The sequence below is a fragment of the Polyodon spathula genome, unplaced genomic scaffold (assembly GCF_017654505.1).
Source record: "Polyodon spathula isolate WHYD16114869_AA unplaced genomic scaffold, ASM1765450v1 scaffolds_784, whole genome shotgun sequence".
NCBI lineage: Eukaryota > Metazoa > Chordata > Actinopteri > Acipenseriformes > Polyodontidae > Polyodon > Polyodon spathula.
Window position 1 is genome coordinate 182,981 of NW_024472272.1, and position 15,151 is coordinate 198,131.

At 47.9% G+C, this 15,151-nt stretch overlaps 1 protein-coding gene across 5 annotated transcripts in view; it reads right to left on the reverse strand.

The window, feature by feature from the left end:
• The window catches only part of nckap5l (NCK-associated protein 5-like), a 28,055-nt gene that overhangs the window by 2,101 nt on the left and 10,803 nt on the right, over window positions 1-15,151 (reverse strand). For 3 of the 5 annotated variants that reach the window (XM_041241506.1, XM_041241503.1, XM_041241505.1), the window contains 10 exons: window positions 13,091-13,228; window positions 10,443-10,511; window positions 9,882-9,920; window positions 9,203-9,322; window positions 8,237-8,329; window positions 3,012-6,379; window positions 2,353-2,500; window positions 2,163-2,232; window positions 1,492-1,794; window positions 1,033-1,181 (listed from right to left, as the gene is read on the reverse strand). In XM_041241506.1, coding sequence (XP_041097440.1) covers window positions 1,033-1,181; window positions 1,492-1,794; window positions 2,163-2,232; window positions 2,353-2,500; window positions 3,012-6,379; window positions 8,237-8,329; window positions 9,203-9,322; window positions 9,882-9,920; window positions 10,443-10,511; window positions 13,091-13,222 — 4,491 coding nt within the window. In that variant the 5' untranslated portion in view covers window positions 13,223-13,228. Of the gene's footprint in view, window positions 1-1,032; window positions 1,795-2,162; window positions 2,233-2,352; window positions 2,501-3,011; window positions 6,380-8,236; window positions 8,330-9,202; window positions 9,323-9,881; window positions 9,921-10,442; window positions 10,512-13,090; window positions 13,229-15,151 lie in introns of those variants that run through there. The other 2 variants (XM_041241504.1, XM_041241507.1) reach the window with 2 other exon arrangements.

Genomic DNA, 15,151 nt, shown 5'->3' on the forward strand with positions numbered 1-15,151 from the left:
GCCTTCATTGCATTTCATTTCACCCACGGCTGGAAGAGTTCTAAATAACTACGGAATTGAACTTTATCTGTCACATTCCAGGGAAAAAATGTCCTGGGGAATCTCATTACCGGACAAAGCGCAGGTATGAACACCGGGTAATAAAAGATCTCAATTCTATGATAACTTCAGAGAGAGGAGAGAGAGACAATTCAACATGCCAGTCTTGGATTCAATGTCACTTCATTAAGAAGTATCCTCTGCTGATGAGTCAGGACTGGATTGACGTGACCGTGGAGCTTCGGACTGGTTTACTGATCGCAGCCCCAGTTACTTCTGGGTAATAAGGAGCCAGCAAAGGCAAATGTTTTTGTTAAAAGGTTCACTTCTCTCTCCAATTTTGATCTGCGCCCCTCCCCTCCTTCTCTCATTTCTCACATGCAACAGATACTAGACACTCACATCAACACCCTCCAGGTACATCCACTGTACAGTAGAACAATATTAACTGGTTTAATGTCTCTGTCTGTAGGACAGAGCAGCTATAAAACTAGACCCCTGAGAACGTCAACAGAGCGCTATGTCATTGTTTTATACTCTCGAACCCTCTTGGTATTCTCGTTAATAAAAGCACATTGCTTAGAACCATGTTCAAATGGAAATGTGTGTGGTTTGAATTGGCTTGCCAGCACCACCCTTGTAAAAATAAAGGCCACGCTTTTACTGGGCTGCTACTCGTAACTTTATATACTATCACTTTCACTGCACAGGCTAACACGAGTGCTGCACTTTGCCATGTCATGATATATCACATGATAACAGATACCGCAGAACAATTTCTGGTCACAAATCTCAGGAAAGACAGACAGAGAGAGAGAGATAGACACACACACACACACACACACACACACACACACACACACTCTCTATATCTACACACACTTAAGAATATGGATATGTCAGTGTCCCAGGATTAACAGGTCCTGATTCTGCCTAGATAATATCATCACACCCCTTCAGGCTGGATCACCGAACACACAGGTGAGTGCTCACCCTTCTGAGCTGCGGGCCGTGGGGCGCCATGTCCAAGTCTCCAGCCACGCCCAGATCCACGTCGCTCGAGGCGCTGGAGCCTTTCAGACTGGGGAAGGTCCAGTGCTTGGATGACGGGGATCGTACGTGAGGTCCATAAGCATCAACATCTACAATGCAAGGGAGGAGGAAAGCGGGAAGAGTCACATGGGCAAACTTCATACCTCGGGAAAGGGAAGAGGGGCAGGGGTCTTTGCAACTTTGAACCAGGTCTTTCCAGCAAAGTTCCAATCCTCCCAGATTACACTTCATTCCCATTTCTTACAATTCTAAAATCAGCAAGAGGGTCAATACACAGGCTAAATAAAACGAAATTATTTTAACACAATTTTTCACCCAGATTTGTAGACACGGGGCCCAGAGGGGGGTAGGAGTGGTTCTTTATACAGCAGCAATATAAAAAGGAACAGACATGGTCACCTCCTGGGACGGCATGTGGAAGATGGCTTGACGAACCCTTGTTCTCCAGCGCTGTGCTGTACAAGGCGGGTCTGAAGTAATTTTCCGGGGCAAACGTTTCATCCAAAGAGGAAAGCTCCCTCTCCAAGGTTCTGGCCTTGCGGGGCACTTTTGTTCCAGGTCCGAGTTTCCCCTGGGGACTGGATTCCTGTTCGCACCGGGAGTTCACTTTCGGGATGCTTTTCCCTGCCGGACTGCCTGCGTAGTCGGGGAGAGGGAAGGTGCCGATCCCGCTGTCCAGAGTCCTTGTGGAGGAACCAGAACCTGAACAATGTGTAGATTCAAAATGAGAGGGAAAGGAAAGGAGAGAAAAAGGGAAATAAAAGAACGTCCGATTCAATAAGGCAAACCCTACACACAAATGTTCATCTTATATTTGTGGCAATAGTTGTGTTCTAGGCTCTCACTTCACTAGGTGATTGTGTGCGTGTATCAACTGCTCACCACAACGAGACCAAACCATTGCTATAAATGAAAACTGGAAATGCATTTGCTTTATGCCCAGTGATCAGAATTCATGTCTCTGGAGCTTAGAATAAAATAATCTACACCTCACTGGAGTCAATGCAAGATCTCCAGAGAGAGAGGTGTGTGCGTGCGTGCGTGTGTCTGAGCAAACTGTAGCACAGTACCTGCAAAATGCTGTGAACTGACCAGACTTTCATCAGCAGTGACGTCATCTTTACAGACCAGGTCCAGTCCCTTAAATAAATACACCTGGTTAAAACAGACAATGATCTTGGGGAGCACGGGAATTCCTGTGTAAACACGGAATGCGTTGGGGCTTTCATATGACACGGGGGTCAGAGACGGGCGCATTACCTTGTCTGCCCCCGGCGAGTCTTCTCTGCGCTTGATGTGGCCGATAACCCCATTCCTCTGGGAGCTGAAGGGACGGGATTTCTTGGCGTCGAAGGAGAGCCGTCTGTGGTCCACACAGTTACTAAAGGGAACATCCCTTTCGTCAACCCTGCAGATTGTGAGGACCTGTGTTAGACTTGATCTCTCTCAGACACACTCAAAGCCAGTCAGTCCTGTTCCTCGGTCACGGAGCACCGCTTCCAATGAATTAATTATCCCAAACTATTAAAATAAAACATTCTGGTTGTGCCGGATTGAGAAACGTCTTGAAGACTTTGAAACGCTGGTCATGGAACTTCAAGTTTCTTTAAGCATTTCTGAATAAAATTAGTCAAATTCAAAACACATGACTGCTTAATCTTTCCTTTGCACGCTAGGATTTTGTCAGTCAATATGAACAGACATCACTTTTTTTTTTTTTTTTTTTTTTTTTTTACAGTTCTATCTTGCATAGTTCAATCCTCATATGAAATGGATGAAAATGGGATGCATTTTATTAATAGTCAAAAATGTATTGAGGAGAGCACCAGTCTTCAAAGTGAACCCTTCTGAAGAATTCCTTTTAAAAAACAAAAAGAAACTATAAAAAGGACCTCTCAGTTTTAGTTCCTTGATCTTACCTGTTCAGCAGCTGTTGCATGAAGGTGTCCGAGGCCACCTGTCTGTACATGACGGACAGCTCGTTCTGCGTTTGCTCCACGACGATGTCGCCAGGGTGCCCCCTGCCGCTGGGCTTGTCCTGGGCCATGCCATTGACATAGGCTCGTTCCTCCTCCAGAGCCTTCCTCAGGTCCTCTGCCTTGGCCATCAGCTTGGAGATGTTGAGGCTCTCCACTTCCAGCTTCTTCTTGGTGTCCTTGCTGGAAGACGAGGACGCGCCCAGCTTCCATTCCTTCTTGTCCTCCTTGAACTTGCAAGGCTCAGCTTTCCGGTTCAGCGCGGGCAGCTTGCTCTTCTTTAAGCCGAACCAGCTGGCTATCCCACTGGACGCTTTCTGCTTGACTTCGGCCACTTGACCCCGGTCCTGCTCCTGCAGCTTAAGCATGTTCTCCTCGATCCCCTTCATGACCTTCTCTTCGATGGCAGACTGGCTACTTGGAGCAGGAGGCCCCTGGTCCCCATTGAGATCTGGCTGAGGAGCCTTGCTGGAGGAAGGGGAAGTGCTTTCGGGGCACACGTGGTTCTTTTCGTTCAGCGCTTGAATCTTGCTTCTGTCTGCTTCGCCATTCGGCCAAGTCTTGGGGCTTCTTTTCTGAGCCGCGGACGACCTCAGTTCCTCTTGTCTTGCTCCCTTGAGACAAGCCTGGCTTGGAGGTTTGGACAGAGATTTGGAAGGTGCCTTTGTAGGACTGCCCTGGGGGCTGGTCACAGTTTTATTGTTGGAAGAAGGGCTCTGACCGTTCACACATTTCATGTAGTTTCTCAAAACCTGAGGAGAGTCGAGAGAGGAAGTGGAGGAAGGCACACCAGCCTTGCTTTTACTGATCTCGGCTTTTGCTACATAGACTCTGGAAGCATACATTTCAAGCTCCACCCTGGGATTTGAGGAGCTTGACTGGAAAGACTTGACTCCAGATTCGTAAGCAGGACAGGGGCCTTGGAGTTTCTGCCCATACCCGCCCAGGTTTGGCTTGGGGTGAGGTTTGCCGTCAAGGGAATCTGTGTATTTCGAATGCCTGGGGTCTGGACCCCCAGCATTCTTGTCGCCTTGCCTTTCAGCCGTTTTACTTTTCTCATTATTTCCGGGTGCAGAGAACTTCCCGTTGTGCTGAATGTCCTTCTTTTCCAAGGGGGAGGCCAGGTCGGATGTCCCAAGCTGCTGTGGTGGGTCTTCAATACTTTTCAGCTTCCCTAGAGCGGCTAAACGCTCCTTGAACGGAAGGTGTCCAGATTCACTCTGAGGTTTTCCAGCTACTGGCTTTTTGTGCGAGGAAGAAGCCTCTGCTTTCTTAGAGACGGGAGGCTGGAGAGACGACTCGACGTTCTGAACCACAGATTCTGGCACCGTTCTCTCAAACTGCCTGTCCTTCATGCTCGAGTACGAATGACTGTTTTGGGACTTGTGGCTTACAGACACGCTGGGCAAACTGTGGTGATCATGAAGTTTGTACCACACCAGACTCTCTGTGTACATTTCCTGATCCACTACAACAGAGATGCTTCTGGCATCTGAAGAAGGGGCTGGACTTGGGGATTCCACGTAAGCTTGGTGCCAGTCAGGGCTGTTCAATTTATCGTCCAAAGATGCAGACTGACAGGAGTTCAAAGGCGCTTCTGAACAGGAAGGGAGTTTAGTTTGGTGCACCTTTTCTAGAAACTGTGTCGAACCTTCGCTGGCACAGCCCGCGGAAATATCAGACACATTCTCGTAGTTGGGCACCTTTTGGGAGAATCTGGCCTGCTGGCCTACAGACACCAGCTTGGAAGAGTTTGCTGCACTGGGGTGCCTGCCGGCTTTGGGAGTGGAGTGGCTGCTGTAGGTGGTTTCGTTTTGCATGGCCAGACTGGCCTCAGGCTTTGGAGGAGAGGTCGGCGCAGAATGCGTGGAAGGATACAAGTCGCTCTTGGTTGAAGCTGCTTGGGGTCTGTCACTCTCTGCAGTAACTGTTCTCCGTGCCATCCCGGGAGAGTGACAGACCTCGTAGTTATTGTTCCTGCATGGAATCTTGGAGCTGCGCGTGAGCTGCGGGCTGAGCCGCAGCGGGTTTGCGGCTTGAACTCTTTCTCCCACGGACGGGATCTTCAGGAACTTGAGCAGCCTGGACGGGGAGGAGATGGGAGAGGACTTGGGCTCGGCCAAGCCCAAAGGGGAGGTGGGGCTCAAGATCAGTTTAGCTTTCCCTGGAGTTGACTGCTGCAGGAAACTCTGGTTATTTTTCTCGGTCAAGTCTGAAGGCAAATGCAAGTCTACAGAGACCTTTTTGGAGGAGCAAGCCTTGTTAGAAAAGTATAAACCATTACAGATCTGCTTATTAGATTCCGGCTCCCAACACGCAATCTGGGGAGCGTCGGATTTTCCTGAAACAGTCAGATTTGAGGTAGTGGTATATAAGCTGGTTTTTGGATTTGCCCCTTCTGTTTGGTCTCTGCTGTTGTAGTCTTTGTAACATTCCAGTTTGAGGAAACTTTCCTCTGTGCTGATAACTGGCGCTCCGCTCGAGTTCAGATTACTTACAGTTTTCATGTGCTTGTCCATTCTTGAAATTTCATTCCAGCTTTCACTTTGTACAGATTTACACTGAGGAGTGTTATTAGCACCAGGGATGTGAAGGGAAAGGTTCATTTTGCCATCAACCAAGCAGGAATCTAGGGTTTCCCCGCTACGAGACCCCTTTAGTTCTACGTCTATTATAAGGGAACTGAGGTACGACTCTGTGCCCGAAAGAGGTTTGAGCTCAGCACCAGGGCTCGGACCAACATCCGAGGAAGAAGTCTCGGCTGCCGTGCTGCTGCTGTGCATGCCGGGGTCGCTTGTGCTGTCTGCAGCTGGGACGGGTCGCCCCGAGACAGAAGGCTGTTTGGGGTTTGTGCTGCTGGAGTCAGCAGGACTCTGCTTCTCCTCTTTAGCAGGGCTCACAGCAAAGGAGTTCTCACTGTCACTTTCCTTCTGCTTGAAAAGGCCGTCCAAGCTTTTGTGCGAGAACGCGAGGCAGGACTGGCAGCTCTCGTACTCCGTCCCGCTGTCCTCGGGAAGCGTCCCCTCCCCATTCACGTACTCGTGAAGGTCCGAATTGAGGCCGGACCGCCCGGCGTTCCCAGTCGGCTGTATTGGTCGTGCGGAATACTCCCCCCCCACAAAGGTCGGGCCGAAGTCCTTGAAGGAGGAGAGGCTGGAAGACGGGAGGAACTTGAGCGGGTCGGTTTCCTCCAGCTTCCTCAGGACCTCCAGGATGTGCGCTTTCTTCTTGAAGAACGGAGACAGCGCGTCCATGGAGCCCGCGGGGGCCTTTGCTCCAGTGCTGCCATTTCTCGTTCTCTCATAGTCTGTCTGGAAGAGGAAAAAGCGATACATTTACAAAAACGAGGAAAAAGGTTGAGAACCCTAACTTGAAGAAACCAAGCAGAGCAAGGTTTCGGCTGCTGCCTTCTGTGATCTTTTAAAAAACGGCACGTGTTGCTACAAAATACAAATTTTCAATGAACCCACCCATTGAGGCACTGCTAGCTGAAACGCTGGGCTACTGGACTTGGTCTCTTCTAGCGTTACCTTGGAATGCTGATCGAGTGTTCTGAAGTTCTGGGCATGCAAGCCTTGGAATTGCCATTTCAAAAGAAATATACATATACAAAAAGGAATGTCCTAATATTTTCACAAAGGTTAAAAAAAACGTAAAAGCTTTTATATATAAAAAAAAAAAAAAAAACCTATTTTGGGAGGTACTACAACTTTAAAAGCTGCAGTTGGATTGATGTGGTTCCGGTCTATTTGAGGCAGTACTGCTGGTAATTTGTGTTTGTTGTGTACATCCAGAACACAACCCTGAGCAGATTCAAGGTGCCGAAGCTGAGCCCCAAAGCTCCAGACGAGGAGGAACGAAATAGAAAGACTGAATCCGACAGAGGAGAGAGAAAGGAGAGAAATGCAAAAAGACTCAGTCATACATGACCAACCAAGCCCAGGGAGGGTTTAGATTTAATTAAAGAAGCAATGAATTCTGCAATTTGAAAAGGTTTCCCTGGAACAGTGAATCTGCTGAATAACAAAAACAATAATCAAGTCACAGGAACCCTAGGGGATTCTGTCCTGGTTTATTAAATAAAGCTGGGAAACTGAATGAGAAACTCCTAGTAAAATATTGGGAATATTCTTGCTTAAATACCAAACTGAATAAAACGTTAACCTGTATCATTACTACAGCATCTACTGCATGTAAAGCCTCTGTATAAGCCATACATTTCTCAGTAAAAAACGAAGGGCCAGAATAAACTGAAGCCAGCTCTGTTAGCAGCTTAACAAAACTGACGCTGTTGGTCGTGCAGCTCTCTGTGCAACTAGTTGCTAAGGTGTCGATTCAGCTTTTAATGCGAGCAACACAATATGGGGACAAAAATAAATAATATTCTGCAGACTCAGTGTTCCGGGGTTTAATATCATACGGGGCAACCCAACTACGACTTTATAAATGAGGTTTGATATAATATCGCATTCCTGGAGGGGCCGAATGAAAAACCAATAGCAACCGCGGAAGGAGATCTCAGAAATAAAGCTTCGTCTCAAAGGCGAGAGAGAGAGAGAGACACACGAGGAGAAAATGCAGGCCTTTCCGGGAGAGATGAGAGAGGAAGCAGCAATAGCTGCAGAGTTTGTAACATCCTGCCGCAGGGCCAGAGACACATAACAGGACTAGCCAGGCTCACAAATATCATTCGGTTTATTGCAGGTCTGTTCTTCCGTGTTCTCTAAAAGCAGTGGATCTTTACAATACTTGCTCAACTTGTCATGCTAATAAATTATCTGAACTTGAGAGAGAGAAAATCCATATTCAATTCGACACCTCCGATGACAGACTTGACAAAAACAAAATCGGTCACCGCGGGGAACGAATCCAGAGTCCTGGCTTCCGCTCCGCTCGGGCTGCTCATGCGTTTTGTTTATTAGTTTTTAAATTTGTTTATTCCTAAAGGCTGAAGCACAGACTGCAAACAAGCACATGACTGCACTTCACAAGCCCAGGCGGCGCTCCCTGCAGGTAAAGCTCGGGAGCACGTTCAGCATTGAGAGCAGGGATCGGGGGTGCATACTTGAGTGTAGTGTGCTGTAGTGTGGCGCTGAGCGAGTCCTTCGCTGCATGGCTGAAGAGATCCTCGCTGTGCAGCACTGTGGATTCTCCTCCACTGATCTCACCTTCACGTGTGCCCCAGTGAGAGAGCCTCTCATCTTCTCAGGGTCACGAAGCTCCGTCTCCGATACCTGCTCTTGGACGGGCTCTGACGTCTGCTGGAAAAAATAAATAAATAGAACACAGAAACAACATTTCATTTTCATTGGAAGATTGGGCTCAAGGGGGTGTCACTGAAGGCTGCTGTCAGGCAAATAGCAGCCACTGTCTCTCAAGCCAAGAACTTAGACAATGCTGGCATTTAATGAAATCTGATTTTGATTAAATCTTTGCACAACTAAACAAAACATTCAGTCTGCATACACAAAACACACACACACACAGGGCTGTGGATACCAGACACACACATTTTTAAACAGAATTCACACCTCCTCCTTGTGAAGCTTGCCTTTCCACTCCCATGCGCAATTACATTATCAGCCCCAAGTCAGCCTCCATTATTTCCAGCCCGATTAAAGAGAATTAAATTGCATTCACAGCAGAGAGCATCATATTCCACACGCTGATTATATTTAGCAAAACGGACAGGGCTCCCTCGATTCTATTTCAAATACTAATTCTTTTTTCACACAGGTAGAGATTACATTGATTACAACCCAGAGGAGGCAGGAGGGCAGGTGAGAAAGAGAAATGTCATTTTAAATTTTACAGAAACACAGACAGAGTGTTGATTTACTTCCTCAGCAATTACACGACAACGTGCTTGTATCGCATTCAGATTCCGAACAAGATTACAGCCACCAGCAAAATCAACAAGCCGAAGAAAACTAACAGAGCCAATAGAACAGGGGGTGTTCAAAACTAAACCAGCGCAGAGGCATGCAGAGTGTGTGCACGCCCCTCCCACCCCCTCTACATACACACACACAGTGCAGAGGCTGTTCAGAGTCTCACACACAGAAGAGGGAGGAAGAAGAGTGCCGATCGATCCCCCTGCATGCATCGCTCACTCCCACACCGTTTCCACGCACCTGCACCAGTGAGCCAGGCGTGCCCTGCAGTCTCTGCTGGAAGAGCTCGCTCAGGGTGTGGTTCTGCCTCTCCAGATCGAACACCCTCATCTTCAGCTTGATGCATTCCTCACGCAGGTCCTGCAGAACGACCAGGCAGCAGCTCAGACAGGGGGGGGGGGGCGTTACAGGCCAGTGCTTTCAAAGAGCTCATTTACACCAAGAGACAAAACAGCCAGCAGGCTTCGTACCGGGGAATCGATTCTCAGCTAAAAACCTCCATTACCTGAAATTGCTTTTTGCGAGATTGGTTTGTTCGGAGATGATCATAACCATTAAAAACTGACAGCATGACACCCCAAATCCGGTAATCGATTACACAGCGCCTGTACAACAAAACCCTGATCCCTTGAAATATACAGAGCAGATCTGCAGAGTGCTGAACTCCACCCCATACTGCTCCATCAGGCACAGGGACGAGACATTCCTGAACTGGGGCAAGCAGTTCCACTCCGAGTACAGTTACATCTGAAAGAAAGCAGCGGCACACATCAGTGCAGCAGCCCCCCCCACTCCAATCCCTGCTGGCCAGCATTCATCACACTGTGGTCCTACACACTTAACCAGCCTGCTAACTCTTCATGAACACAGACAGGCAGGGCTGAGAGAAATGGAACAGCAAAATAAACTTAAAACTTACCTTCTGATTAAGAAGTGCCTGTACCACATGGTTAGCCACCTTGGATATAAAAAAAAGAGAGAGACACTTGTTCAATCCAGTGCTATCTGCGGTGCTAATCGAGCTGGAGCACATTGCTATCCCTGTCATCATTATCTGTGATCAGTCTACCGCTGCAGGAGAGGACTCAGCCACTCTACAAGTGTCCTCATGCAAACCTTGCAGAGACATTGGAGCCAAGAGGGCAGTTCAAGGGTTTGCTTTTCTAGATTTAAATAGGTTTGCATTAAAGAAAGAAATAAAGAAAGAAGCATGAACTTCTAGGAAGAGGAAAATATATATATATATATATCAAAAAGACTCAAGCAAATAATAATGCAGAGCAGGCTGTGATGGAAGAGTATGTGTAGAGTATAGTCAAGCAGTTACAGAATGAGGGGATTCAAATGAGTCGCTACAATAAACAAATACATTTAAAAAGTGATCAATCAATACATTAAAATATTCATTTTAATCCCTATATTAACATCAAACCAATTTTATTGATTTCCCCCCCCCCCCCCCCCCCCCGAATAAACCTACCTCGTCCAAACATCTTTCATAGGCTTCGCGCTGACTCTCATTGACCAGGGCCAGAGCAGAGTTCTCTGCCTAACGTTACAAAAGAAAGAGACAATGAATTAGCACAATCACCCCAAATCTGCATGAATGGAGTCACTGGAGTGGAGAGACTGGCAGGGAGGCAGGTGAGCTCAGCAACAAGACACAGAGCACAACACCAGCACTGGCAGCTGCTATACAGAGAACCCAGTGCTAACTGCACCAGCAGAGACCAGGCAGCTTACTTCAAACAGCTTGCACAGTTTCAGGTGCCGACGTCTTGCGTCTCACACAGAAGGATTGAAGACCCCGACACCTTTATATTAAGGGACTACCAGCAACAGACTGGAATATCAATTCACTCGAGCCATCTTCACTGGCACTGCAATACTGTGCAAAATAAACACCTTTTCTAAACGTTCAAAACGCAGAGTCTGAGCGACAGGCAGGGAGTTAATAACCAGTGCACAGGAAAGCCGTCGCACATCACAATGAAACAAGGACAATTTAATAGGGATCAAATGAACAGCTGTCACTGCAGTGAAAGCACAGCAAGACAAGACTGCTCTCAAAACATGAAGAAAAAAAATGTAATAATGATAATAATACTCTCTCAAGGAGATACAAGGGCTCAGCGTGCGTTTATCATGGAACTAGGAGAGGAATGAAAGAGAAGCACAGCACTGTGCAGAGAAGCCCTGTGAGGAAACACCAAGCTTCAAGCAGAGTGCCATTCAGGACCTGATCACACACACACGCTACTTCAGAACAACAAAGTCAAAATAAATAGAAATCAGGCTTTCATTTTGGGCAACGCTTTCCATCCAGTATCTCCTATTACTGTGTGTATTCACATTGCAGTTCCTTAATAAATCCATGTGCACTGCCAGTTTCACTGTTACTACACCATTTCAATGAGGAACTCTTGAACCCTATCCTCAGCCCTTTTCAATTGCATGCTCGCTTATACAGTGCAAGAGCCTCGCTCCCCAAGCACACTGCAGTACATTGCAATCGAGTGCTGGCACATGGATTCAGCGAGGGCAATGTGAACACACAGCCGTGGAGAGACCGCTCATGTGAAGTGTTGTCCCTCGTCTTCATGTGCGAGACCCCTCGCACACTGCACTCTCCGTGTGTATTTACATTAATATCCACCGAGGTGTGGAAGCTGTAACCCTGGCTCTCCTGAGAGAAACCAGACGCTACGTTTCTGAAGACACTTTACTCGAGTCGCTGTTATCTTTTGCAGGGAAGATCTATATTATTATTAATTTCAGTGAAATTGAAAATGCTGTGCAATGTGTTCTGAATACCATGAGTAAAGGAAGGGTTACACGCCAAGGCAATTTGATGCATTTAATATATTTGCATTGAGGAAAAATAAAGTAATACTGTGTGCCGAGCGATAAAAGGTAATGGATTTATCCCCCCCCCCCCCCATCCACAGCTGAAGATAAACTGCAAGGGGTGTGATTAGAATGGTGATGTCGTTCTGTTCCAGGGAGACATTCTATTTTCCATTCTCAATTCCTCTGTCGCCAGCGGTAACCTCCAATAGCCACTCCCACTTTTTGGGTTGACTTGACCATCGCTCCCCTGCAGAGATGGGCAACAGTCGCTTTTTGTTGGAGCATTTTAAAACAGCAACCTCACTGCTTCATCCCCTTAGTGTTCGGAGCAGGACCGGGAGAACCAGCGATGCAACCCAGTGCTGCAAAATGCTCTAAAAAGAGTCAAAATGCATGTTCTCAGCATGCCTTAGCAATGAGAGAAAAGAACCAGTCAATTCATTCACTCACTCAGCGACAATAGAAATATTAGAGAAAAAAAAACCAAGATATAATATGAATAGAATTGCAGTGCCTTGCTACTGCCTCAGAAAGACAGGAAGACTGGTCTGCTGGAAGTTTGAAGTTCGATTCATTGTTGTTGATCAATGCAGGTAGTTCTAGTTCTCTCAATAGAAAATGAATTTACTTCATTCAAATATATAATGTAGAAATCATATCTGCATCTGAAATGACAAGGATTTCTCAGCACCTGCTTTGGGCAACTTAGTCTTAATATTTATTCTGCTTTTATAACGCAAACTGTTTTAACAGACCTGAGAGTAACGTGCTGTTTGAGGATGCGGACTGCAACGTGTGTTATGAACCGCTCTCCGTGGGCGAAGGGAAAGTTAGCAGAACGTTAGAGCGCCAGGGCGCCGTCTCGTGGACAACAATGGAAGTGCACAGAAAGCTCGGGTCTGCTGGATTCCAATCCCTGCAGTCTTGCAGTTTAACGCACAGAGCCGCATGCAGAGGGAACGCACTGGCTGCCAGCATTTTAAAAAAATGGTACAGAGAGGTTTCAAAAAATCTGTATAAAACGGGGCAAATCAATACAACCGTTTAAAAAGACAGCTCTCCCGACTGTGGACAGCACAGCTCTTACAGCAAGAAGCTCAAAATGCGTCCAGTGATGTGGAACGGACAGTACAGCTTTCCCATCATCGTCACACACTGCCAGACCAGCTGCAACCATTTCAAATAGTAACGCTTATTGTAATGTATTAATATGTATCTGTGCATTACACTGGAGTGAATGCACCCTGCAGTACTGTGCACGCCTCCCTCTCTCCTCACCTCCAGCGCTCTTAGTCTCTCCAGCAGGTCCTCGCTCTTCTCTGCCTCCATCTCTGTGACGTGCGGCTCACTGCCACCCTCTGGTGGTTCCCCGGCGTCAGTGCACTGCCTGTGCTCTGCAGAGTCAGACATGGTTTCCTGCAGAGAGCACACAGCAAAATAAACACATCAATACAAAAGAGACGCAAACGTGCATCGCAACTGGCAGACCGTTCCCTGCTAGCTCCCCTCCGCGTCCTTGTCTCATTTAAAACTGTGGAGATTATCGACCGTTTACAGTGAAACTATTACCTGCTCCAAGCAGCCAACACACACAAACCCAATACAAGAGAATAGCAGAGAGAGAGAGCAGAGAGTGTCTGGCACAGCAAAGGGAAGCAACACGAAGGGAAGGCAATGCTTCCAGCGAACAACTGCAGTCGTTGCAGATGCCATGAAAATTCCTCGAAGTCTCAGCGAGTAGCAGCAGAAAAAGCTGCCTTGGCCAGTGTAGAATCTCAGCAGGATATTGAAGATAACAGAGCAGCAATGATGCTGGCTAAGGGAGGGGCAATGAGACACCCCACAATGCTGCTGCTGGGGGGGGGGGTATGGGACAGCCCTGTTGTTGTTGGGGAAGATGATGAGACAGAGACAGATTAGCAAGAGGATTTACAGTGCGATAGAGATATATAAATACATTTCACCTTGCTCTAGTTTACAATTGCTTCCAGGTGCAGAGCAGAATTAATAATAATTACTCAATTAACACTAAACGTGCACATGCACATGTTTTTTTTTTGGCGGGGGGGGGGGTTGAATCCTCTCCCTGCACACATCTCCGGCTAACGCAGTGTGACCTCTTGCCCTCGTAACGTGAGAGACGCTTCACCGCGGTTTCACTGCGAGTATCGATCGCTCCAGCGCTGTGCGAATTGTTATGTTAACCTCTTAATGAGAGGGCTGGAGGGGTTAATGAGAGAGGAGGCTGCTTTATAACCTTTCAGGTGACTGGAGTAGCAGACACTGGAAAGTGGATATGAGCCCCGAATGAACAAACACTCACTGCTTACTGGTGCGAGGGTACTCTTGAACAGGTCGCCAACATCCTTCGTCACGTTGTCCCCTGAATCGATTTCACTGCCATCCCAACAGCAACTCAACCAAACCAGTTAGAACAAAGACCAGGACTGGAAGGGCCCACTGTGGCAGCCCTGCTCAAACTTCATGACCACGTTTATCTTTCAATCCGACTGCAGGGTTTACAAAGTTCCAGGTGAACACAATGTAACAGACAGGAGTCCACGCGGCAGAAGGACTTCAGAGCACCCCAACTGATCGACAGCAATGGAAACACAACTGATCTCTAAATACTGAGCAGCCAGCGGCCCTAATGCCCCCTTTTGAAAAGACTTGAACCTGCGCCCCCCCGCCGCCCCGGCACCGCTCGCCAGCGCCCCCACCGCCCCGGCACCGCTCGCCAGCGCCCCCACCGCCCCGGCACCGCTCGCCAGCGCCCCCACCGCCCCGGCACCGCTCGCCAGCGCCTCTACTGCAGTTGCTGGAGTTCCTGCTGGGAATGCTGAACAATTCATCGATCAGCTGCTACAAGCAACTTAAGGAGGTCCTAAAATAAAGTGACGGGACATCCCACCTGTGGAGCAGAAGGGAGCCGTGCTGGGTAGCTGGGTAGCTGCATTCCTGCAGCCCCCCCCCCACTGGTTTGTAAACACACTCCTGCACTGCAGTACATTCTCTCCCTGCCTGCCCACACCCCCAACTACAGAACGGGTTAAAAACACATACAAGAAACAGCCTGCTCCCTCCTGGCAGGATCTCCAAGGCAATGTCACCCCGCAGGACAGGAGAGCTAACAGGACGAGACTCGGGTTCAGAGCTGCAGTCAACCGTCACCCAGAGAGTCAGACAGAAACACTGCGCAGGGTTCAGGGGTCAGTTTCATGCAAGTGAACACAAAACAAGATGTGCCAACGAGTCAATGAGACGAAACCACTGTGTGAAAAAAAACAAAAAAAACAAAGCAGCAAGGCCACCTGCCTTCCCAGGACATTATATTGGTCC